The sequence below is a fragment of the Eulemur rufifrons genome, chromosome 12 (assembly GCF_041146395.1).
Source record: "Eulemur rufifrons isolate Redbay chromosome 12, OSU_ERuf_1, whole genome shotgun sequence".
Classification (NCBI taxonomy): Eukaryota; Metazoa; Chordata; class Mammalia; order Primates; family Lemuridae; genus Eulemur; species Eulemur rufifrons.
The window spans coordinates 4,466,805-4,493,759 of NC_090994.1; the positions used below are offsets into that span (position 1 = coordinate 4,466,805).

Consider the following 26,955-nt stretch of genomic DNA (forward strand, 5'->3'; position numbering starts at 1 on the left):
CTATTGTTAGGCCTATAGATAACCAACTTAGAAGAAAGTCTCAGAATTTTGTACAAATACTGACATACTCATAAAATTTAGTACATGAGTGGTTAAGAATAACATCTTTAATGTACGGCATTGTTTATTAATTCTGATAAGCGTCATTTAAATTGTTTCATAATATATACATAATAGAACAGATACATATTAGTATATGTATACCATTATATTAGCAGATGTGTATACACATACCTCCCCATACATATATTTATATATTAATAGATGCATTTTAAAAAATATTAAAGTGTAAATAGGTCTTCATTCTTGGCTTCAAAATCCTTCCTAAAATGTTATATTCAACAATTTGTTGAGAATTCACATATTAGTTTGCTTATCATTTTTTTTTACCCTAGCACAAAAATGGAAACAGTAGCAGTTACTTTCTTTCTCACTCTGTCTTAACAAGTTGATCAGGTACACAGTTATAACTTGATAAAGTTCTACAGAAAAATCTCCATTATGTACCTTGAAATTATTAGGAGTTAAGTTTGTACACTCAATGAATTATATGATTTTAAAAATATGTCTTATGGTTGAGTGCCCTGGAGCTTGAGGAATGTGAGTAAGCAAGATGTGAATCACATACGTACAAAAGGAGGTAGAAAGGCATTCAGGCACCCATGCTCCCCACCAGAGACCACCAGTTTCAATCTACTATAACATTGGGCACAGAATACTTAGAAATATCCACTGTTCAAAAACTTTCCCTAACATTCCCCCAAATAAAAATTCATTATGTTAGAAAGTAATTGATTTGAAGTAGCAAATATCATGAGGGAGAAAAGGAGGGCCAAGCCCATTAAGGCCACTCATACTTTTGTCTTGAGTTATACTATCCACCTTATCTAAAGTTGTATTAAAATCCACAGACATGAAAAATTTACTTACAAAGGCAACACATACCAGCAACATGTTGATAATAAAGATATGGGTTGCAATTTAGTCTCTGCCACCTAATATGAAATATAAGTTTTCTTGGGCAAATTATTTAATTTTTGTGAATTTCAGTTTGTCTGATCAACCTGACAGCATGGATATAATGATTACAAGTAAGAACGTCATTCAATAAACTTCTGCCTCTGGCCTAAGAGGGATTGTTACCATCTGCAAACTTGAGAGAAGAGAGAGTGGAACACACTGGAGGAAAGCAGGCGTGGGAGAGAGAGCCAGAAGAACCACTGAGAGCCCGAGATTATCAGAGGACACAAAAGCAGTGGAAGGGAAGAAGATAAAGTATCCTAATTATGTGACCAGTGGCAGTATGTACATTAAATACCGATAACAACATGTAAACCTGTGTGTATGTTACAGTGAAACTTGAATGTGTGTAATTATGGGATTTAACTACAAATGTTACACATTGCTAAACAGGTTTTCTGTTTATTATGAGGATATAGTTGAATGAAAACATTATGCCAACCTATGACCTAAAAGTCAAGTTTTTAGACCCTTATTAGTCTGGCCAATCTTCTAGACACTTTTGTTAAAAAGAAAGTTTTCTCATGTTGCTTGTTAGTCTTACACACATTCGAAAATCAACTGTTATGTTAAAAGTTGATCAAAACTTATTAACAGCAACATCAACAACAAAAAACAGGCTAGCATGCTAACAAATAAATTTTATTGCTGCTATCCACTCCACTCAGGATAATTAGAAGGTAATCTTGTTATATTTAACTTTTATTTGCCCAAACGGTTCTCCGTCTTAATCTTAACAAGGATATATATGTTAAATTCAAAAGCAACACCCTGAACTTTGGCTACCTGCTTTAACAAGTGAAAATGAATTTAAAGCCAAATTGATCTCTTATATTTCAAAACTTAAAGTTTTAAAAGCTTATCAACAGTGACTTGTGGCTGCTGTATGAAACTATTCATTACAAGTATACACTGGAATCTAGATACAATAGTCCATGTAGCCCAGGATCCATGTAAATGCAGTTCCACCCTCCAAATAAATTCAGGACAGTTTTTTTAAAGGAAATTTCACCATTGTAGTACTGCAGAATGGATCTTCCATGTGGCAATATTAAGTCACCATTATTCTATCTTGAAGTTTTAAAATCTTTAGGAAGAATTATAACTCATAATTTTAGGTCTTATTTTTATTTCTGACAAATTACTGCTAAAGTTTCTTTCATTATCTATTATAACTAATTTATCTACAGGGTCTCACCCTTCCACAGTAGTAAAAATCTATTGAAAAAAATGCTTTTATCATTGCTATTACTGAAAACCTGTAAAAATTAAATTCCAACCAAAGTCAATATAAACTATTGAGTATGAAACGTAAAGTCTTCCAAAACCTGTACCATCTCCTAATATATTATTATTACTATAGTAACCATCTGCAATCTGTATCAGACTAAACACATGCCTTCCCCTTCCTACCTTTTACTATTCTCTTAACTTCAAATCAAAGTCCTACATTTCAAAACAAGGAGTATTCTTCAATATTTAGGTCAAATTCATCCATTCATTTAACATATTAAGCCATTACCACATACCAAGGAAAGTTCTAGATCCTGGAGGCACAACAATGGAAAACACATGGTTGTTGCCCTCAAAGTGTACCAGATCCAGTGTGAAGCCTTTCCTAACACTTCCATTGAAAGTGGACTTCTTTTCTCCATGTTTAAAATGCTAAGTGCTAATACTTACCTTGTAATAGATAACATGCGCGTGCGTGCATGTATGTGTGTGTGTGTGTGTGTGTGTCTGTAACATCTATTGCTAAAATTAGAACTTTAGCTTCTTAGGAGTAGAAGCCATGTCTATTTTTCCTCTTAAAAAAAAGTTTTTATTATCGCTTCTCAGCCTTTTGGCTAAGATCAAGTTTAAAAAAATTTTTATGTAATAGGTGCTCAAAATTATTTTCTTGATTGGAACGTTGGCAGGAAAAGTTAAGAGTGCATATATTTTGTACCAAGGTAAAATTATCTTATCCCTTAGGAAAAGTACTTTACAATAGATTTAAGGATTCGAATGTGTCTGTTAGAAATTAGCTATTAGAGACATAAAGAGAAGGCTAACTTTTGATAAAAGGAATGGATAAGGTTTATCAAATAGCGAAGATAAAGGGTTGAAGTAGAGAAGAGAAAATTTAAATTAAAAATGGGGTGGGCGGAGGGGATGGGGATTTAACTACATGATGAGTGCAATGCACACTGTCTGGGGAATGGACACGCTTGAAGTTCTGACTGGGGGCGGGGATGGGCGGGACATGGGCAGTGTATGTGGCCTGAACTTTTGTACCCCCATGATGATAAGATGAAATAAAAAAAATTAAAAAAACACATAAAATTTGAAATTCTTTTCTTTCATCTCCAAAGGAGGGAGGGGGAAATCGCAGTTTTTATAGGTAAATAGCTGAAATACAGGTTATTACTTTAAAACAATTTAAAAACAGACATTTTTGAGGACTCTGAGTAAGAAAAGTAACTAACCTCATTAATTCCTCCACTTTATCGTCTACATCTAGGTCCTCTTCTGAGGCTTCAAAACTGTATGACCTCTGACCCATGCTGTTTGCATGGTAGCGAGTTGGCGACATCTTTCCATTGGATGTGGACAATCGCTCATTATTCTCTCTCCCATTCTGATTGGTAGTGCAAGGCTGTGGGGAGGTATCATAACTGTTGCTAGGTGATGGGGACATTCCCGAATGCTGGGTCTGTGTGGAAGCTGTAGCCGTAGAGGAAGATGCTGGGACATTGTTGGTACTGTTCCCATATGAACTTCCTCCATAGCTGGACCTTCTTCCAAATTTGTCACTATGCTCTTGATCAAGACGGTCCAAAGTTTCCAAGGCATGGAGAATTTCATGTTTAGTCATTCCGGTACGCCGGAGGCGCTGAAGCAGATCTATCTGCTCTATGGTAAATCTGGGTTCATCTGTATAGTGAGACATGGTTTCCAGCAAACTAAAACAGAAAAGATAAAAAAGAACTCAGAAGTCTCTTTACTGACAGTCTTACCAAAGAACATATCATTATAGAGAATGCTCAGCAATATTTCTACATCAACTTTTTATTGCAAATAAGAAGATATGTCCCAGATATGGCCAGAATGTTTTGGCCAAGGCGAATGGATTGGTATAGATACTGAATTTATTAGCAGGTAGACAAAAGCTATAACATAAAACCCAATTTCATGTGGTAAATATTAGACATAAAATTTTAGTTATGTTAGTAGTACCAAAATAACAGATTAGGTACATATAGTGCATTAAGCCCAGGCTATGTGATAATTCATGAGTGGTTTTTTTTTTTCATCTCAAATGTATATACTAAAGTATTAATAAAAAATTGCTGAAAAAATACTTTGTATTATCTTGATTTATCAAATATCAGCAAAACTGACCTAGGAACTTTATAACTTCATTTAGTGAAAACAAATTATTTGCTAAGCTAAGCCCAAGCATATGCTAATAACCAGCAAAAATATTTAAGTGGAAAAGCAAGAGAGGTACATAAAAAAAACTTATTAAGCATTATTTCATCCAGTACTTAGCAATTTCACGAGTTTTTCATCTCTGTAATACAACCATTCTTAATAGCTACCCTGAGAAATGGATCTTTTGTGGTTGTAGCCAAACTGAGCTTTTCATTTTTCTTAAGAAATTGCTTCTACAACATGTTTCCTTTAACTAGCACAAGTGCTACAGCACATCAGAAAATGTTTTCTTAGAGTGAATAATAATACTAAGTTTAAGAGAGTTGTCAAATATCATAAAAATTCTCACTACTTGAATTCCTTTCTCATAAAATCTGACTTTCCTATTCAAGACTTTTTAAAGTGGAAATGTCTTCAATTTTAATTTTTATTGTTCTAGTGCCACATATGATGCATGGCATGCAGTAGGCTCTCAGTGTCTGCTGATGGAAACATATGTCATGGATTTTTCTCATCCTTTACAAATAAATGTCTGCTCTGAGCCAGTCCCCCTAAGCTGCTGGAGAACTGTTTCTTCATCTCTCTTTACTAAAAATTTGTTAACAGTCACTTCCAGGCAGGAATTGGATAAGAGTTTCATATAATGTAATCTCACCTAATCCTCACAGCAACCCTCTGTCGTAAATATTATTTATTTTATTCTATTTCATTTTATATTGATTGATTGACTGTAGAGGAAACTAAGGCTCAGAATAGTTTTGTATCTTGCAAAAAGTCTGAGTAAGAAATAGAAAAAAAATTCAAGCCTAGATCTTATTGACTCCAAAAGCATACATCATTCTCCTTTCCAATATTCTGTAGGAGTTACTGGAATCATGAGATTTGGGACATAGGCTGTTGTATTCCTTTAAGTTTCCAGTTAAAACCATTTAGATAAAACCACTCTAATACTGATGGATTAGGGGTCCTAGTGGTAGTTTCTTACATTTAAAATCTTTGCCCCATCTAGAATTTATATTTACTTAAGTGTAAAAGGATTAGGGCTTTATTTCATCCCAAATGGATAACCTGCTGTTCAATGTTTTATTGAATATTACATCTCTTCTCCTCTGATCTGAAATGCTGCCTATATCATACACAAAATTCCCATACAAATCTACCTTTGGAGTCTCTATTTTACTCTACTGATTGTTTTGTCTTTCAAATCCTTCTAAAAATAAGCTGGTTTGGGCAGGCATCATGGCTCATGCCCTATAATCTCAGCATCTTGGGAGGCTGAGGCAGGAGGATCGCTTGAGCCCAGGGGTTTGAGACTGCAGTGAGCTGTGATGATACTACTACACTCTAGCCCAGGCAACAGAGCAAGACCTTGTCTCCCCAAAACACCAAACCAAAGCAAAACAAAAAAAGAAAACTGCCTAAAACAAATAAAAACAAACAAACAAGTAGCTGCCAAATCCCTTCAGTAATCCAAATACTTTACGCCTGATTTACTGGCTGGGTAAATTCAAGTTTCTATACCTTATTCTTTTCCCTTGAAAATGAAGTATACCTGTCCAATGCTATCTTCAGTCTTCATGCTATGAAAATATTTTATAAACCTATCTTACTTTAGATGTGACTTCAAGAACTATTTTATTATATGGACAAAAAACCCCAATCCTATCCTATTTTCCTATCCTATTCATATCAGAAGAGATAGTTATCTGTACATAATTCTTCGAACTTCTCCCTATATGGAGCAGCACTCTATACATCAGCATAAAACAAAGGAAATTATTTAATATATGAATTTCACCTATTACTGAAAAGTATCCATCCTAATGTTCCAAAAATCATAAAAAGAGAAAGAGTAGGCACCTATTATTTTGTCTCCCTAGAACGCTTCATTGTTTCTAAGAACATGTTCTTGGGGCCACTCAGAATACCCCACATTCTGGCCAATGGGGTGGGCACACAATGAAGGCAAGCCTTGCTCTCCACAAAATTTTCCAGTTAGACTAAGGAGAAGATGAACAGTCACTATAACTGTGCTCAGTCACAGGAAGATGTCAGTCTGGCTAATCCCTTACCACTAGAAGTAGCTAGTTTGGGGGAGAATAAAGTGGACATACCAAGAAATGCAGAGCACAGCAATGGAGAAAGCTCTGCAATGCTCATACTGCTAAGCCCCTGATACATCCCTGCTCTTTTTGCTGTTTTGTTATGTGAGAGAATACACTTCCCTTTATGTTTCACCCTGTTCAAATTAGATGTCTGTGCCCTGCACCTAAAGAGGCCCCAAAGGCAAAGGTATAACCTAGAGCAAAAAGATCCACAATTACTAGAATAGGATATATGATCACTACAGAGCAGAATGACAAGGGCATAATAAGCAGGATCAAATCACACATGTGACACTGAAGATACAATATTTTACTGAGAAAATGCTGAGATTAGAAGCTCTCTTGGATATTGAGAATAATATTCCAACCTGCATTAACATAAACAAAATAATACATTCTGGCATTTCCAAATTTTATTTCTCATAATTTACCTAGTTTAAGCACATAATCATGAAATTATGGCAGTACATGACCTACAAAGGTCATCTCAGTCCATGATACCAGCAATTCTTTTACAACAGAAAAAGATAACATGTAAGAATGGAATTAATTTTCTTATGCACAAGGATTATTCACAGGATAAGGAACATCTTTCACTTTAAATTACTAATCTGAATGCAGACTCAGGCCAACAATAATTGAAAACGATGTGAGAAGAATTTCAACACTGTAATAACACAGACAATGTTTAAGGCATAAAAGAACAATTAAATTCAGGAATTATGGCTCAGTTCATAAACTGATGTTCTAAGAAAAAAAAAACATACCATGACAGTGTAATAATAACGTATTTCATAGTAAATTTTATCATTACTTGAATATGTACCTAAACCCTTCTTGGATAAGGCATGAGGCCCAAAACATACTTTCACAAACTAAATTCCACAAACATGTAGAGCAAAGAGAGTAAAAGCATTCACAAATGATTAACCTTGAATTAACATGGGCAAAAAGGACATTACTACCTTACTTATAAAACATAAACAATTAATAAGATTTTACTGGATAACAAAGCTTTTTCTTCAGCTCCATTCAGCTTTTTATCTTTTCATCTAGAATGACTAGGCAAAATAGGTTAGTTTTGTTTTGCACATGTGGTATTTACTATGTAATGATTTAATACATTCTAGACTCAATCATAATATTCATCAGAGAGTGAACTCTGGCCCCTCTCCCCTGGCCCCCTGAACTTCCCATCCCCTTGGGAATGTTACTTCATACCTTATTGGTCCCCATATGTCAGTTACTGTCCAACTACTGGACTTCAAAATACACATAAACTCAAGAGTTTGGCAGATGGACTATTCTCCGTCAGCTGCTTCTCCGAAGACAGAGCTCAGGCTACTACAGGACTCAGAGCGTTGAAGCCTGGTGGGCCAGCACTGACACCGCCCTCTAGCATTGAGAAAGGTACACTTTAATCTTTAATTGTTCTTTATTTTCCATAGAGGCTTCCTTCCATCCTAATCGAGCAACTAGACTTTAATAATTTTGGAACACATTATGTGGTTAATGTACCTCATCTATCAAGTGTATTCCCTATGAAGTTTGTCCACGTTATTCTTCCCCTCTTTAAGTATTGTGAACCCAAGAACAAATTCTCTTTGTATGGTAACAAACAATGTGATTTGTGAAATTATAGTTTGATCATCTCCTTATTTTCACAATACACAATAAAATTCAAGTAAAAACATTCAAGTTTATAGAGGGAGATAGAAATTAGGTGTGGAATCAGAGAATTAGAGACCTTTTACACAAAAACAATTCATTTAACATTTACTGAGCACCTATTACTATATGACAGATGCTGTACAAGGCATAGAGGACACAACAAGGACCAAAATCAGGCAAAACTTCCTGGTTTCATGAGGCTGGCATTCTAATGGCTGTTAAGAATAGACATTAGTAAATAAATGGTTTAAAAAAAAAAGGGGGGGAAACTAAGCCCCCAAAAGATGAAATGCCTTCCCAAGCTACTTAGTAGAAACTCAGGCTATAGTTCACATCTTCTGGGCCTATTCCAGAAACTTTTTACTACATCAAAGAATCTAGGGGCAGGGGGAATCTTTAATGAAAGACTTAAATAATAAGAAAAACCTATCTTAATGTCTACTTACTGGATTATATAGCACTGTCAACCAAAATGAAAGGAATTTAAGTGAAACTTAGACTCCACCAAATTTTAGAAAATACTTATGCTAAAGGCATTCTGCATTAGGCTCTAAAGATGCTCTTAATGAGCTAATAGATACTTTATCTTCTCTAATATCTGAAATTCCCGGAATACTTTTATTCAAAGGCCTATTTAATACGAACTGGTGGTTACAGTTCATATCCTAGCACAAAAACACTCTCAACATAATACCACCATCTCAATTTGTATTTCTTGCCTGACTCCAAAGAAAGGCTAGCACATTAGCTAAAAGGCTTAACTACATTATCATACCCAGTAGGTAAAGGAAAATGGCTAAGGTGGTAGGAGTTTGCACACGAAAGACAACATCAAGGTGTATGCTTCCAATATTCTGCTGATCACAAGGAATCTAACACTAGCTCTCTCAAACAGTCATCTATCTCACTAGCTTCTAGGCTTTAAGCGGTTAAAAACAAGTAGAGTAATTTTATGTTCAATTGAAAATTAATGTCAAAATTCAAAGTTAAAAATAGAATTGGTAAAAGAGTACGTTGATATATTTAGAATTCATTCCTCACCAAATGATCATGTCACTTATTCACCTTAATGGCAAATAGATATAACATTTGATTCATTTTCTAAAAAATTCTTTCAACTCTACAAACATCTGTTGTTAAACTTGGAACATAATCATAATGACTTCTTAACTTTATTAAAACAATCACAGAGATGAGAATTGAGAAGGACTAGATACTTACACCACTGGAAAGGAACTGAGCATACTTTACATGAGGCGGATCAATATCCTTTCCAGAGATGATCAGCGTTATTTACCATTCTGTAGAATAAAGATAGAAAATTGAGAAATAGGTATGTTAGTCAAGTGTTGAATAAAAATTTTGACATCTTAAAGATATTAAGAGTTAAACATTAGCTAATCATGTTTTTAAAAATTATTTTGTAATTTTGAAATAAAACATCTGTTTGAGGCAAAATTTTTAAAAAGTAGAAAAATAGCATTGTTGGCTTTCTGAATAATCCACCTGGAAAAAGTAATAAAAATCATACCCCTAGAGTTTAATCTGTTATCAGGAACCACCCAGAGAAACAGATTTAACCATGCAATGGAATATAAATATTACAGTGAGATTCAAGATAACTTTTTGATAGTAACATTAGTGCATTTATATAGAATCCTATAAATAAGAAACACATCCTAGCATGATTGTAACTAAACATCTTAACTGTGGGATAAATTGTGGGGTATAATTCCAAGTATATTATTTATTTTACTGCTAGCATAATCTTGAGTGATTTAATTTCTCTAAGTCTTAATTTCTGCATCTAAGTATGAAACGAGGATAACAGATAACTACTCCAAAAAGCTACTAAACAAGTAAAAAAAAATTTTTTTTAATGGGAGTGATGAAGCACTTCACAAACTATCAAGTGGTAGGGGCTATTACTACCAGTTTGAAAAAGAGATGAATACCATGTTGCATTTAGATTACTGAACACAGTAAGTAAATAATGAAGTGAGTCTAGTACTTCTCTCTTGATTTGCATTCTACTGCTTTAGTCACTATTCAGACATTTTGACCCCTTTCAATTCAGACATAGATCTTTAGAAAAAATGTATCTACTATTCAAAGTTTAGGAGCTAAAGAGTGTGAAAACTGAATTTATTAGCAGTTTCAAACCATAATCTACAGAGGCAACTATTTCCATTAACTATAAGATTATAAATTAAAGTTTTAAAATGTTGATACCAGAAACTCACATTAAAATACACATCCAGTATTTAATTATTTTAAGCACAACTGAAGTGTTCAACAATGATTAATGATATATGGGAAATGTACAGGGTAGAGTTAGAAACCTTTCACATTTGTCTATCCTAAATTGTAGCACTAATGAAGCTCCTGTAATAGTTAATTTTATTGCTGGCTTTAAAATACCTGTCCTAAAAAAGTAGATGTAAAGTACAAAAAAAAAGCTACTAAAAATGTCGCCGACTGCATTTCCTAGGCAAAATAACAAGCCACAAGAAATACACTCAGTACCTACTTGCCCTGGCATAGACACAAGATTCAAATATGAGTAAGATATGGTCCCAATAGATGTTCAGGAGCTTATTGATGGGCCAGGGGTAGGGGATTACACACACACACACACACACACACACACCCTTCTCTAATAAAAAGTATAATGTGATTAAGACCAAAAAAATAAAGCTTATATGAATAACAATTCAGAAATCAATCTAGGTTACAAAGAACTAGGAAGACTTCTCAGAGTGAGATCTGAGCTGTTATCTGAGGACTAGAATAAAACTTCCACCAAATCAAGGTGTAGAGGGAGGTGAGAATCAGGGGAGGAAGGATTCCAGGGAGAGGGAACACTTGAAGAAGACCGTGAGGTGTATTTAGGGAATCAGTGTTGCTGTGCTGCTGGCTTTTAACACAGTATGCATGAGGAGCCCACGATCTAGAAAGGAAGAACCCTCTCCAGCCTATGGAGGAGGGGACATGCCTGGCAGAGGATCCTGACCTTTATGCTGTATTTTTTTTTACAGTATTTTTTAAAAAGCTTAAGAACTAAATAATGTCTATTAAAATCACACCCATTGGAATGGTTATTATTTTAAAAAACAGAAAATAAACGGTTCGTAAATTACAACCGTAAATGGCACGGTTGTAATCTCGTGCCATTCTTAGTAACATAATGAAATCCCATGCCCTTCCTTCAGTATATCCACTAGACGCTACCCGCCCATTAGTCCCTCAGTTAGTCCTGGCTCTGATACCAGAAACGAAAAGAAATAAAAATTACAGTTAGTGAGCACTTGCACGTGGTAGCACTATGCCCAGTGCTTCACAGGTCATCTGTCTTCATTTCCACACCAATCCTGTGCAATGATTCTTACTGTCTCCATTTGACAGATGAGGAAACAGGGGCTCAGGCTGGTGGAATGATTTCTTCAAGTTCACAAATGAAGCCCAGATCTGTTTCATACTATTATACTGACTGTATTGCCTCTCCTTGCTATGTGTCCTTGGGCCAATCTTTTAGCCTCTCTGGGCTGGGGTTTCTTCATTTATTAAATGGGACATTAAAAAATTGATTTCTGGCTGGGTGTGGTTGCTCACAACTGTAATAATCCCAGCACTTCGGGAGCCCGAGGCAGGAGGATCACTTCAGCCCAGGAGTTTGAAACCAGCCTGGGCAACACAGTGGGACCCCATCTTTATAAAATTTTAAATTTTAAAAATTAGACAGGTGTGGTGGTGCATGCCCGCAGTCCCAGCTACTCGGGAGGCTGAGGCAGGAGGATCGCTTGAGCCCAAGAGTTTGAGGTTACAGTGAGCTATGATGATGCCACTGCACTCCAGCCTGGGCCACAGAGTGTGACTTGTCTCTTAAGAAATTTTTTTTTTTTTTTTTTTACATAAAGTCAGGTTGAACAATGAAGAAGCCTACTGTCAGCACTGTTAACTTTGGAAGAAAAATATAATCAAGAAACTCCAGTAGGTATAAGAAGCTGTAGATACAGTGTCACCCACAGGTGGCAAGAAAGATTTTTTTTTTTTTTAAAGAGACTCGTGAAGAGGTCTCACTAGGTTGCTCAGGCTGGTCTCAAATTCCTGGCCTTAAGCAATCCTCCCACCTTAGCCTCCCAAGTAGCTGAGATTACAGACACTACAGACACAACCCACCATCCCCAGTTAACAAGCCTCTTTTTACCTTAGCTTTTCTCTTTAATATAAAAAGTAGTAATTATATATAAAGTACAGGAAAAGGTGAACTTCAAAGATGTGAGTTGGCTTCCCACCCCAAACTCCTTTTTCTTTTCTATCCAGACACTATTCACAGTTTCTTGCATATCCTTCCTTCCTTATACATCTTTGTACATGTGACAGTATCTTCTGGATTAAGCTTCCCTGTCACCACAAGTGGCCAGAAGCCTCTACTCTTTTTTGTTTTGCAGAGTATGATACGCTGAGAAATAATTACCCAAGCAAAACCTTGTGGTCCTGCACTTCTGAAAGATCTCATGTCTTCCTCCCTATTTTGCACTTCCCTTACCCAGCAGTTTCCCAATGCTTAATAAAGGAAATAATTATAGAATTGGAGTAAGAGAGTTCATTAAGCTAGGATAAGGTAAATCATAAAAACTTATGTCATGCTAGAATTGATGTTAACAATCATGTTTTCTAATGACCTCAGTTTACTGATGAAGAAAATTCCAATACTAGAAGCCAGAAACCTTCTCAGGTTAGCACTTACACTATTTACACAATATATAAAAGCAAAAATTCTGGACACTTGGAAACTTAAGGTCTATTAAATGCATATCATTTGAAGGTTGTATATGGAGTTCAGAATTATTATAGATGTGCAAATAGAAGCCTTCCATGGCTGGCCCTAGACAAGGATTTCCTGTAGAGGGTAAAGGCAATAAAATTTGTTAACATATTTTCAGAAATATCATCTTAAGAAAATCTGTCCAGGCTGGGTATGGTGGCTCATCCTTGTAATCCTAGCACTTCGGGAGGCCAAGCAGGAGGATCACTTGAGGCCATGAGTTCGAGACCACCTGAGCAACATAGTGAGACCCTGTCTCTATAAAAAATTAAAAAATTAGCCTGGCATAGTTGCCACACATCTGTAGTCCCTGCTCCTCAGAAGGCTGAGCCAGGAGGATCCCTTTGAGATAGGGAACTGGTAGGCCCTGCTCTATAAGGAGTCATAAGATCTGAACCAAAATCTCGATAAAACAGAAGGCTGTGAAGAAGCCAGCCAAAACCAGTTAAAACCAAGATGGCCATGAAAAAACGACCTCAGATAACCCTCACTGCTCGTTATATCCTGATTATAATGTATTAGCATGCTAAAAGAAACTCCCACCAGCACCATGACAGTTTACAAATGCATGACAACTTGTGGAAGTTATTGTACATGGCTTAAAAAGTGAAGGAACCCTAGGTTCCAGAAATTCCTCACCCCTTTCACAGAAATCTTATGAATAATCCTCCTTCCGCTTAACATAAAATTAAATAGGAAGTATAAAATAAGACCCCAGAAACTCACAAAGGGCTACTCTCTGTTGACTACTCTATGGGGCAGCCTCCATTTTTCCCCCCTCTTCTTACTTTAATAAACTTACTTTTGCCCTACTCTGTCAGCTCGTTCTGGAATTCTTTCCTGCACAAAGCCAAGAATCCACTTAGCCTTCAGGATAGACCTCACTCTTGGAGTCCACTTTCCTATATCACCCTGAGCCCAGAAGTTTGAAGTTGCAGTGAGCTATGATGATTCCATTGCACTCTAGCCTAGGTGACAGAGCGAGACTCTGTCAGCAGAGAGGAGGAGAGAGGAGAGGAGGGGAGGGGAGGGGAGGGGAGGGGAGGGGAGGGGAAAAAAAACCCGTCCAATGGGATAACTGGCATAAAAGAAGTACCTTTCTCTATATTCATTTCTTTGATGCCTCAATTCTGCAGGACCTTGTATTCCTTAAGTTTTACATTCAGCAGACATTTACTGAGCACCTGTTACATGTTAGGCACTGGAGAATACAGCAATGAACAAAACAAAATCCCTGCTCACATGAAGCTTACATTCTTGTGGTAAAAGATAAGCAAAAAAAAGTCAAACATACAGTATTCAGGTCGTGATAAATACAATAGACAAAAATAAAGCTGGGAAAAAATATAGGGACTGAGTGGTAGAATTATAATTTTAAATAGGGTGCTCAGAGAAAGTTCACTGAGAGTGTTAAATATTAACAAAGATTTAAATGAAGTTAGGAAATAAGCTATGTAGATAAAGAGGAGAGAGTGTTCAAGATCTTGCAGCAGAAATAGCCTATCTGGTTTGAAGAACAGTGCTAAGGACAATATGGTTAGAGCTGCATGAACAAAGTGTTAGAACATATAATCAGAGAAGGGGCCGCTTCTGGGAGGGTCAGATCAAAGGGGAACCTAGAACCCAGAGTCGAAAATTTCTATTAAGAAATACAAAATATTATCTTAGCTAACAGGGATTAAAGCAATAGCCTTACTAGGGATAACCCAATTTATTTATATTTTATTTTTGAGACTAGGTCTTGCTGTGTCACCCAGGGCATGTCACCCAGTGGCATGATCATAGCTCACTGCAACTTCAAACTGCTGGGTTCAAGGGATCCTCCTGGCTTAGTCTACAAAGTAGCTAGGACTACAGGTGTGCACCCCACCACACCTGGCTGATTTTTTTCTTTTTTTCTAAAAACGAGGTCTTGCTATGTTGCTCAGGTTTTGATAACCACATTTAATAGGAAATTTAGCACAAACTGCTAATGGTATAATTTCTGACAATATCAACAGGTAAAGGTATCATATTTGGACATTCCCAGCATCTATTAATTTGTACTTCAGTGTATCATCAACTACTCTTATGACTAGATTTGATGCATCTTCAGTCCATTTACTAGGAGGTGAGTCCTTAAAGGAGGAAAAGAAGGCAAAGGATGAGGGAATTCATATGCTCTCCATTGCAAAAGAAGCAAAGTGTTTTACCTCCCATGTCTCAGGAGGATACACTAAAATCTTGTTGAAAATAACCAAGTAGCCAATGTTTCACAATTAAAAGTTGAAGTCAGATTCCAGAAAGCCGATTTATGCTTTACCCAATACTCCTACTACTATAAGCATCCAAAAGACAACAGTTTCTTTTATTTCTCTGCATTCCTCAGAGTCTACTATAGAGAGTTAACTGAATAGGGCCTCACATTTTATATTGCCCAACTGAACAGACTTATAGAGTATCTCAAGTCATCAGAAAAGGCTCTCCACCTGAGTTGGAGAGCATAAAACCTTCTCACACAACTGTCTTTAAAAACCTGGGGCTATAAATGTGCATCACATTTTCTCTATATCTTATGTTCCTCTATGTGCTCCAAGATGATACAGTCTACTCCAGAATAAGGGCTTATCTCAATTTTATCTGCTAAAGTACCCATATATTTCAGATCCCTTATTCAGAATTATTTTCTTCAGACTTCTATTGACAAGCTCATGGGTTCTCAAACTGTAATGACAATTACACACTATAATGTACCATACAAATATACAGTATTAATAATTTATTATACACAACCAGCTATAACCAGCTCTCAAAAAGTACCCACTGCACTATGGAGTTATATCTAATTGTGGGTGGCAAGACTTCTTCAATCTTTAGAATAATCTCCAGACTCAAATCAGTTTTAAATTCTTTTATTTCTAACCAGCACTAAAAAATGTGCTAAATCGATATCCCATGCTCTTTATTATTTCTTCTTTTATCTGAGATAATATATAAATATAAATAAATATTTGATAATATTTACCAAGCACAATCATATTAAGAACATCCCCTATGGATTAGGATAGTTGCACAACTGTGAATACAGTAAAATTTATTGAATTGTACACTTTAAATGGGTGAATGACATGGATATCATATACCCCCCTGGGGTATACGGGTGAATTGTATGGTATATGATAAGAATATATCTTATTAAAGCAATTTCAAAAAGCAAAAAAAAAAATTCTCTATAAAAGGCAAAGAATCATAGATTTTTAAAAGTCTGCCTTCATACTTTATTCCATATCCCAAAATACTAAGTGTTAAATTCAAAATATAACTGATAGGTCATCATTTTAAACTGAAATTCACAGCTGGAAAAATTTATTTTTTATATGGTAAACTAAAACAAAACACAAACATACACTAAACCAAGTGGTACCAACTGCCCCCCTCCTTATCAGATTCTTTTACCCAAAACCTCTCTAAGCCCATTGCTGCTATTCTACTGGAGACCCTATTTTTTTTGTACTAATGCAATGGTTTCCAACTGCTCTCCCTACCTCCTGTCTTATTCTTGTTATACATAGTTAACAGTAATCTTTCTAAAATGCAAAAATGTAGGATGGAATAGTACAAAGAATGAGAGATTTGAAGCAAGACTTGTGTTTGAAACCTCAGGTTCTACCACTTGTTAGCAGTTTGATCTTGCACAAATTCCTTAATCTTGCTAAGCCCTAGTTTCCTCTTCTGTAAATTGTGGACAATAATGTATCTACCTCAAGGGATCACCATGAGAACTAAATACGTACAGTTAAAAAGCCTCCTTAAGTAGGCACCTAGAAACGTTAGCTCCCTTGCTCCCTGTAAGTCTGAACCATCAATCTTTCTAAAAGTTATCACATTCTAGGGGAAACCTGATTTAAGGAATATAAAGTCACAAGAGATAGTATTTGTATCAAAACAATAACAACAATAACAATGTATTGAGAACACTTGCTTTCTAGTGGGGGAATTTATCTGGAGAATCAAGCTACCATGAGAAAGTTGTTTCATGAGCGTGCAGAAATCCGGAGCTAAGCAGGCAGCTCTCAGCCAAGAACTGCTCGCACAAGGCTTGCTCTCCCCCAGCAACTGCAGGGACTCACTGTCCCAAGTTTCTTTCCAAACTTCAGCTTTTTACAGCGCCTCTAACAAACCTTTTAATTAATACTCCAATTATGAATAAATGACTTTTGACTATTTGAGAAAAAGCATCAAAGGCCATAGTTTCTAATCAACTTGAAGGAATTCCTTTTTTCCTCCCAAAAGCTGTGGAATCACCTCTGATGGATTGGGAACAAGGTCCGAAATCTCTGACAAGAGGGTGGGAAGAGATGGTAGTGACAACTGTCCACCCCTCTCCAATGGGAATTTCTGAAAAATGAAATAAAGATGTAGTAGTGGAGACCTACCAGGTAAGATTTTTGACCCAATGGGAAGAAAAATCCAATGCTTGGATATTGGCTCAAGTTATTAATTCTTTTGCCAACACCTCATAGAACAAACCACATTCAAAGAATGCCATGAACGACTTCAGACAAAAACTTTTCTTGCTAAACTTTATTTTAATACTTATTGATATCTATGGTCAAATAATGTCCAGAGTCTAGAAAGAATCTTGGTAGAGAGATCACAGACAGAACATAATGAATATCAGTATTTCTCCTTCTAGTTGCTAAAATTCTAACAGTCTACAACCCCAAAATAAAAACGCTTGTTGGAGTCATAGGATATGATGACTAAATGAATAGAAATGTAATATTAGAATTTCATGATTCTGTACAGTGTGAGTAGAAAACATCAAGGGTAAAGGAAACTCCAAATAAAGATTTCAGAAGTTAGACAATGATCCTAGGCAGAACTGAGTATTTTAAAATCAGTGGAGGAAATATCCAACTGGCAGATGATGAGGAATTAGGTTATTAAGTATGGAATGTCTGATTTCCTTAAGTACTAAGTTTAACAGTCGATATGTCTGACATTTCACTTTGACACTTCTTGGGGGTTTGTTTTGTTTTGTTTTAATTGTGAAGGTACAACCTCATTCTTCCAAACACACATTTTGGTTTGTGATCATCTTTCACATTTTTTTTTAAGAGCAATTTTTGTGAAACCATGGATAAGTCAAAAATTTGTGTTATTTTTGAATATGAGTTCCATCATGGAACCAACGCAATGCAGCGCAGACAGCTCCAAATATCAACAAAGTGTTTGGGAAGGATGTGGCTAATGAACGCACAGCACATCTATGGTTTGAGAAGTTCCATTCTGGTGATTTTAATCTTGAAAATGAACCACATGGGCAACCTCAGACCAAAGTGGGTAACGATGAGCTAAAAGCTGTAGTGGAAGAAAATCCATCCCAACCTACACTTGAATTAGCAGAAAGGTTTGACATTACTATTCCAACAATATTGGACCATTTGAAACAAATCGGCAAAGAAGACGGATAGATGGGTTCCACATGAATTAATGGAGCATCAGAAGAGAAATCATCTCAAAGCTTGCCTTTCTTTGCTGTCATGCCATAAAGGTGAACCATTTCTATACTGTATTGTTATGTGTGATAAAAAAATGATTCTTTTTGCTAGTCACAAGCATTCGGCACAATGGTTGGATAAAGATGAAGTGCTGAACATAGTCCAAAACCGAATATGCAGCAAAAAAACCTAACGGTGTTTGTTTGGTGGTCCAGTGCTGGTATTATCCACTACAGCTTCATGAAACCAGGTCAATTTATTACAGTGGATGTCTACTGCAACCCATTGGATGAAATGAGGATGCTTGTGGTGAAGCAGCCAAGATTGGTCAATAGAGACAGGCCAAATCTCTTGCAAGAACACACTGCAAAAAACAATGATGCTCAAATTATGAAAGCTGGACTTGGACACTCTCTGTCATCCACCATGTTCACCAGATCTTGCACCAACTGACCACCACTTCTTCCAGGCTTTGGACCACTTCTTGCAAGGAAAAATATTCAATTCTCAACAAGCTGTGGAAAACGCCTTTCACGATTTCATCACCACTCGCTCTCCATGCTTCTTGGCTGCTGGCATAAGCAAGCTACCATTAAGATGGCAAAACTGTGTTGATAATATAAGGCACATACTTTGATTAACTGTACTGCTTCTTGTTTGAGATATAATCAACTAAGCTTTTGATTCAAAATCGGACATTTCATATTTAGTGACCTAACAGAATATGTGGAAAGTCTGGAGAAACACCAAGGAGCTGCCTCTGTACGTAAAAGAGCAGAGGTCATAAACTGGTAGCTCAGGGGGTTAGATTAATCCTATGGATGCATTTTGTTTAACCTACACAGTATTTAAAAGTTGTGAGATTGCATACAGAAGCTTTTGTTTTTACAGGAAAAAAATTGCAGCATCTGTCACCACTGAGTTTGTAATCCCTCATGTAATCCTTGATACAGGACATGTACCCTCTAGAGTTCATCATAGGGCAGAGTGACAGGAGTCACCCTACCATCTCTAGACACCAAATATTAGCTGTCACTTATCACTGAAGCTTATACTGTGGTTTGTCCCATAATAGAGACATAATTTTTTATACTTATGTCTATGAAAAGCATTAACAGGGTTCAGAGCATGCCACCCCAAAGTATGTCGCTTTGCCATATTGATTATTTTGAGTTAAATGCGCTTGAAAAAGAGCAGATGCAAGAAGGGCACTGTGACCTTCCTTTTCTTCCTGAAAGCAGGAGATAAAATTCCCACGTGAAAGGTGCCCTCCCTGTACCAAGAGGAAGGAAGACATTCTTATCACCAGAGACTGGGAGTCAGGACAAAAAAAAAATCTGCACAAACAAACCTTGTTAAACTAACCCTTATCTGCCTAGTCACTTTTCCACAATTAACTGCCCTAGCTCAAACCCCTTTGTCCTGTCACAATTTCACAATTTACTACTCTTTGTCCAACCCAGTAAATAAGCTTTTGGCCCTAACTGCTTCCTTGGGTCTTCATTATTCTTGTGGGCTCCCATGTACACGTAAAAATTACTAAATAAAAATCGTACGCTTTTCTCCTGTTAATCTGTGTTATGTCAGTTTAATTCTTAGGCCCAGCCAGAGACCTAAGAGGATAAAGAAAAAACTTTACCTCCCTCACAGTGTGAAACAAAATCTACTTTTTTCCCTTATACCTAGCCCACCTATTTACATTGCCTGGACACTGCCTTATTAACCATGAAAAGCAGATTGTGATGCAGCTAGTTCACCAAAGGAGGAGTCTGAAGTATAAGCTAGGAATCAAAAATAAAACCAAAACCCAAACAAACAAAAACTCTCAGGGTTTAATAACTAAAAATTAGATAGCAAGATCCAAATTACAATGCACATAACCTTTAACCTAGCAATTCCAGTACTGGAGATTTACCTTACAGATATATGCATAAGGAAAATAACTTATGTTCAATACTCTTCCCAGCATTATGTGTAATACCAAAAGATCAGAAACAACCTAAATAGCCATCATTAGGGGACTACATAAATACGTTACAGTATAACTATACATTCAATGTGGCCATAAAAAATAATGCAGAAATTCCTTATGTGCCAATGTAAAAACAAACTGTAAGTGAAAAGAACAAGGAAGAGCACAGTGTACATATTATGTCAGTTGTGAAGGAACAGCAGGAGGAGGAAAGTAGGGAAGAATATATAAATAACTATATAGAGATTTGTTTTTACACATGTATAAAGAATTTCTGGAAGGATACAGAAGAAACTGGCAATATTAATTCCCTCGGGAGGGGAACTTGATAACTGAGGGATGGAGGCGACAAGGTCATTACACGCATTTTTGTACCTTTCAAATTCTGTAGCAGGTAAATGGGTATTTATTTTTTTTAAAAAAAATTTTAAATATAACAAGTTGGCTGAGCTGATTCTAAGTATAATTAAGAATTCAGCAACTATCAGAACTGGTACATCAATTACCGTCTCCCTCCACATATATGGCATTTTGCCTGGTAGTGCAAGGATGCTGGAGATTTCATCAGGAACCTGGGGAAGGAGTGGAGGGGTGAGCAGGAAAGAGAGATGAAATAAGGACAATGGAAGAAATGGCACAGTGTCTTCTTCCATCTGTCTCTTTAACTGGTTGTGAGCCCAAAAGGAGTAAAAGGGTAGATCCAAAAGATAAGAAACCTTTTCAAGAGAAACTGTGAAACTGGGAGCACAAACTCTGCCACTCTGGGACAAACTGTGGCAAACAGGGAAAAGACAGCTCTCTAATTCACCCCTGTACCTCCTGGGCTCTGTGAAGACAGGCAGCTGTGAAGCACTAAAGACAGCATTTCCTGCACTGCTACTATCCCTCGCAGGGGACGCAAGAGCAGTGGCAGTGATGCTGCACCATGAGGGGGTGTCCTGAGGGAGGATGGACTCCCCAAGAAGGCTGGAAGGAAACGACATTCACTTTTGCTCCTGAATACATGTAACATTCCGTTCAAGGGCTCCCGGAAATATTGAAGAGGGCTCTGAAAGGGGTGGGGGGTTTGTGTAAGCAGGAGGAAACTATAAGTTACACTCCATTTCTAGCTATAGGTGATGAAGTCTAGAAACAATCATCCTACAAAAACATAAAAGTATCATATAGAGGAGTGAAAGAACAGAAAACAATACTCTGGCAAGAGAGCCAAAAGGAAAGTCTTACTGGATTTTTTTTAAACTTAGGCTATTGCTCACTGAACAGGAAGTAGAAGAGAAAAAACATGAGGATGGCTGGAAAGAGGTTACTCAAGGCTCTGCTGGGAACCAACACACTTAGTTATGCAGTACCTACTTTCCAAAGTGAAATCTTTCAACTGCTTTAAAATGTTTCTTTTCTAAGCCATTGAAAGCAATGAGATCATGTTCTTGATTAAGTGCCAGGTTTTTTTCCTCTGCAACCCAGATTGTTGAAGTTAAAAAGAAAAATTAGAAGAACGAAAAGGGTGAAGGTAGGAAGATTTGGGAACAGAAAATAGAAAGGGGGAAACATAAATATATTTTAATAAGCTAGTGGCAGAAAATTATGGAATGACCAAATATAGACTTGTTTTGTTTTCTAAATTGAGGACATCTTTCCCTGTTCCAAAAATACAACAAAGTATTTCAATTCAATTTATCTAACTGATGTTTTCCTATTCCATTTTATCCAGAGTTAAAGTAACATATACAATCCCTTTATGCCTCACAGCACAAAATATTTATAAATACATAGATGGACCATTTGTATTAATAAAAGATGGAGTTTGCACTAAAACCATAGGGCTTGCCGGACCATAAAGAAGAAAAGAATTTGAAGGCTAGTCTTAATTTTGGTTTATATGCTTTTCGTAAGTGAAAATAAATGATATCCACTACCCTAAACAATAGATAGTAAGAGATATAATTTCTAAGCTAAGCAAGAAATCAAATATACAGTAGAAATTAAACTCCATCATGAAACACAACTCCTATAGGTTACAGAATAAATAACGATGACAGAACACAGTGCCTTCCACCTACATCAGTACCTATTTAATGTAATTTTATATTTAAATAGTATCTTTATACTTTTCAAAGTACTTTTACATTTCTCATTTGGTTTTTCACAATGCCCTATGAAGTAGGTATGACAGGTTTCATTCAGTTTTGCAGATAGCAAAATAGACATAGAAAAGTTAAAAGATAAATTATAAGTTAGTCATAAGCCAGAGATAGAATGCACGGGTCCAGAACTCCTGGTCCAATGTTTGTCAAAAAGATGTTTGTGGACCACTATCCACCCACTCAATATTTATTAAGCATTGACTACTCCAGGACCTATCTTGGGCATTAGGAATATAATAGAGAACAAGAACATACACAGTTTCTACCCTTATGAAGCGAGAGTAGTGAGAGTGTAGTGAGTCATTACTTAAAAAATTATACAAATAAACACAAAGCTGCACTTGTGATAAATGTTATAACGGGGTATTGAGTGCTATAAGAACATATAATGTGGGAGAGTTGACCTTGTCAGACTGGGAGAGGATTCCCTTAGGAATTAATGATAAAGCTCATTGACAAGCCTGTAAAAACTTTTTTAAATAATGATAAAGCTCAGGTCTGAAGGATAGACATTAGACAAGGAAAGAAAGGAAACACCAAGTCTAAGCAAAGGTTATCATCATGTACAAAAGACTTACTGTCAGAAGGGCTCTGTAAAATATAAGAGACTAAAGGAGAGCAGCCTGGTTGGCTCAGAGTGCCTGACCCCAACTCACTGGAATCAGAGCACTGAAGTGCGAGGCCAGGACTCGTGTTTTTTAGCAAGCTCCTCATGTACTCTTAGACACATTAAGGTTTGAGTGACTCCTGCCCTATTCTAATGACTGTTTCATAACATCCAAATGTTTCACTCAGGAATAGCGGGTGACTGAAAAGAATGCAAAATAAGGGAACTATTGTGTTCATTTAAAAATTGCCAAGTGGCCGGGCGAGGTGGCTCACGCCTGTAATCCTAGCACTCTGGGAGGCCGAGGTGGGTGGATCACTCCAGGTCAGGAGTTCGAGACCAGCCCGAGCAAGAGCGAGACCCCGTCTCTACTAAAAATAAAGAAATTATCTGGCCAACTAAAAATATATATAGAAAAAACTAGCTGGGCAAGGTGGCGCATGCCTGTAGTCCCAGCTACTCGGGAGGCTGAGGCAGTAGGATCACTTAAGCCCAGGAGTTTGAGGTTGCTGTGAGCTAGGCTGATGCCACGGCACTCACTCTAGCCTGGGCAACAAAGCGAGACTCTGTCTCAAAAATAAATAAATACATAAATAAAAAATAAGAAAAATAAAAAAAATTGCCAAGTTATCTGTATTCTAGGGGGTGATATCACTTAATTTAGGGAATAAAGGGAGAATTCATGTAGGTGGTGACAAGTGCCCCAGGCTTTTACAGGTGAATTGAATTTCCATAGAGAAAGAGGCTACTCCAAATAAAGAAATGAAGAGACCGAAGAGATCCCTTAGTGCTTCATAGGAGTGTGAATATTTTACTTTACTGTAGCCCTCCCTAAGTGGCACTTACTTCAAGAAATATCACACATCAATATCTTAAAGTTGTAGAGGTCCTGTGGCTTACAAAGCTTTGTTTAATTTTACACTCACAACAAATTCTGTTGGCTGCAACGACAGATATTAATTTTTTTGATTAGATAAATTTTCTTGATTATAGATAAAGAAAACCACCTGAGGGAGGCTGAATTGTACAAGGTCACATTTCAACACTGCTTTTTGCTTTTAACACACAGATTCCTGACCATCATGATGTGGAACAGATATCAAAGTTTGCTATTAGAAATATAGGGAACTGAATAGCCTGGGATACTAGACACACAAGAACTCTACTGTGATAACTTAAGACAAAAACCAGTTATCCTGGTGTTAAATAAACGAAGGTAATTGGCAGGAGGTCTTCCTGGACAGTCAGAAACAGAAAATGACAGAGATACAGAGATTCAATGAGGCATCCCTGATGATACCTAAATAACGAAAGTATAAAGAAAGCAATTGTGGATAACAAGGAAAAAAACAAAACAAAACTATATTAAGTAGCACAACATACTGAGGGACAAAAATGAAGAGATGGGGGACACACACTTCACCTTCAAACAGCACCTTCATATGCTTTAAAGTGAATTTTCAGTTTTTTCCCAGAAATTACCTTCAGGAAAACTCCAATGATCACACTTTCTAAATCTACACTCTTCTTAGCCAATAAACACATTTATTACTCTTTTCCTTTTCTAATGCAGGGTGCGGGCGGGGTGGGGAGGGTGGGGGGGCGGCCTCTAAGTGACGCACGTAATAGTCTTGCTTTTGATAAAGATTAAACCTCTACTTTGTGCAAAATATTAAGGAAAATACAAAGACAAGGTCTCCAGTCTCAAGGTTTCCATTTTGACAACACCAGTAGGTACTATGAATTCCTAAGATTGCATTCAAGAAAATCTATTGGGCTATACTCTATTTTCATAAACAGAAAGGACTTCTTTTTCTATGGAAGATCAAAAAAATCTCAAAGCCATCAATAAGAGAACTCCATATCACATAGAAACTGACCTATGGAATTGGGTACATTTGGTTTATGAATCTATCTGGCCTACAGCAAGTACTCTATGAAATGATAACGTAGTATGCCTGAGAATAATTTTCCTTAGAGTTAAAGGCAGTGAAAAGTTAGAACAGAGATTAAGAATTTATGTATGTGTGTATGTAAGTATGTATGAATGAGATGGGGGTCTCAGTCTGTCTCCCAGGCTGGAGTACAGTGGTGTGATCATAGCTCACTGCAGCCTCAAATCGTCCTCCCACCTTAGCCTCCAGAGTCACTGGGACTACAGGTAGGAGCCACCGTACTCGTCTAAGAATAATGGTTAATTGCTACTGAGAAAAACAGAATTTCAATGACTGTGGATAACAAATAACAACTTATTACCGCAATCCAAAGGACTTAGGATATCTGTATAGAAATGCTGACACCCACTTTAAACCCTCTGGAACCAGTTTATAAATCTCTGGGTGTGGCGGCTCACTCCTGTAATCCACATAGGCCGAGGAGGGAGGATCGCCTGAGCCCAGTAGTTTCAGACCAGTGTAGGCAACACAGAATAAAAAAATCAGCTGAGTGTGGTGGCACATGCCTGTAATCTGATGTGTCTGTAGTCCTAACTACTGGGGAGGCTAAGGCATGAGTATCGCTTGAGCCCAGGAGTTTGAGGCTGCTGTTAGCTGTGATCACACCACTGCACTCCAGCTTGGACAACAGAGCAAGATCCTGTCTCTAAAATTTTTTTTTTCAAATCTCTTTTTCCATCTCTGCTATACTACCCTCACTACCAATCTTACATCTTTCCTCTGTCTGGCTGACTGAAACGGTGGTGCGCCAATAACTGAAAAAAAAAAAAAAATACAGAAGGAAGATGACAACGTATTTTCCTTTCATTCTCTTTAATATTACTGTCTCATATCCTATCTACCAAAATGAATAACAATATTGTATTAATTGAATAAAATTTTACATAATCCGTTTTTATATTAAAAGTAGAATGAATGTAATGTTTTCTATTTTTCTTGAAAAACACTTTATTTGGCTTTTTGAAAGTGGCCGTGGTTTTTTAACCCTCCAGTTCAGTGGTCCTTGACAGAAAAAAGATTCTTACCTCTGTAATATAGAAAGTTTAAATTTATAATGGAAGAATCTCTACAGTCTAACTCTCAGGTATTAAAAATACTCATTTTCTCTGTTCCAAAGACAAGTGGATTTGTGAAGCCATAGTGTTTGTCTCATTTGACATGAAATCATTCTCTTTTTAGCTCAAAGTGCCTAACACATTCTTGGGAACCACTCAAATATGTTTCATTTCTCACAGAGGATAATTACATGTTTTAGAGTACAGCTGAATCTTGCTACAACTAAAAAAGTACACGGAAGAAGTTTTCAGTCAAAAAGTACTCTAATGACCAGTTTTTTTATTATTATAGTTTAAATGTATGACACATAGTATGTATTTATCATGCTAATCCATATAATGACAAATGATTATCTCTACATTTTAATTTTCAATTGCTCATAAAAGTAATGCTAGTAAAAGGGATTGGCTTGGCATAAAACTGTAGAGTATACATTAACAGTAGTGTGAGCAGAAATGGAAAACAATGTGACTATACCCATTTTTGATTCCCATAGTCAAAGATTAGAAAGTTAAAATAAACTGGAGTTTATACATCTACTAAAACATTAAAAAAAGTTTAGACTCTCCTTAAGAGATAATTATAGTTGGTGTTGTGAAAAAGAGAAAGCCTTTCATACTTAGCATTTCTCAAGGGAAGGAACTAGTAAGGGTCAACTATTTATATTATAGTAACATTGATGATGACAATACATTAA

At 36.6% G+C, this 26,955-nt stretch overlaps 1 protein-coding gene across 17 annotated transcripts in view; it reads right to left on the bottom strand.

Moving 5' to 3' along the window:
- The window catches only part of HMBOX1 (homeobox containing 1), a 117,951-nt gene that overhangs the window by 63,847 nt on the left and 27,149 nt on the right, over positions 1 to 26,955 (bottom strand). For all 17 annotated transcript variants that reach the window (XM_069484813.1, XM_069484807.1, XM_069484820.1 and 14 more), the window contains 2 exons: positions 9,435 to 9,514; positions 3,489 to 3,965 (listed from right to left, as the gene is read on the bottom strand). In XM_069484813.1, coding sequence (XP_069340914.1) covers positions 3,489 to 3,965; positions 9,435 to 9,457 — 500 coding nt within the window. In that variant the 5' untranslated portion in view covers positions 9,458 to 9,514. The remainder of the gene's footprint in view (positions 1 to 3,488; positions 3,966 to 9,434; positions 9,515 to 26,955) is intronic.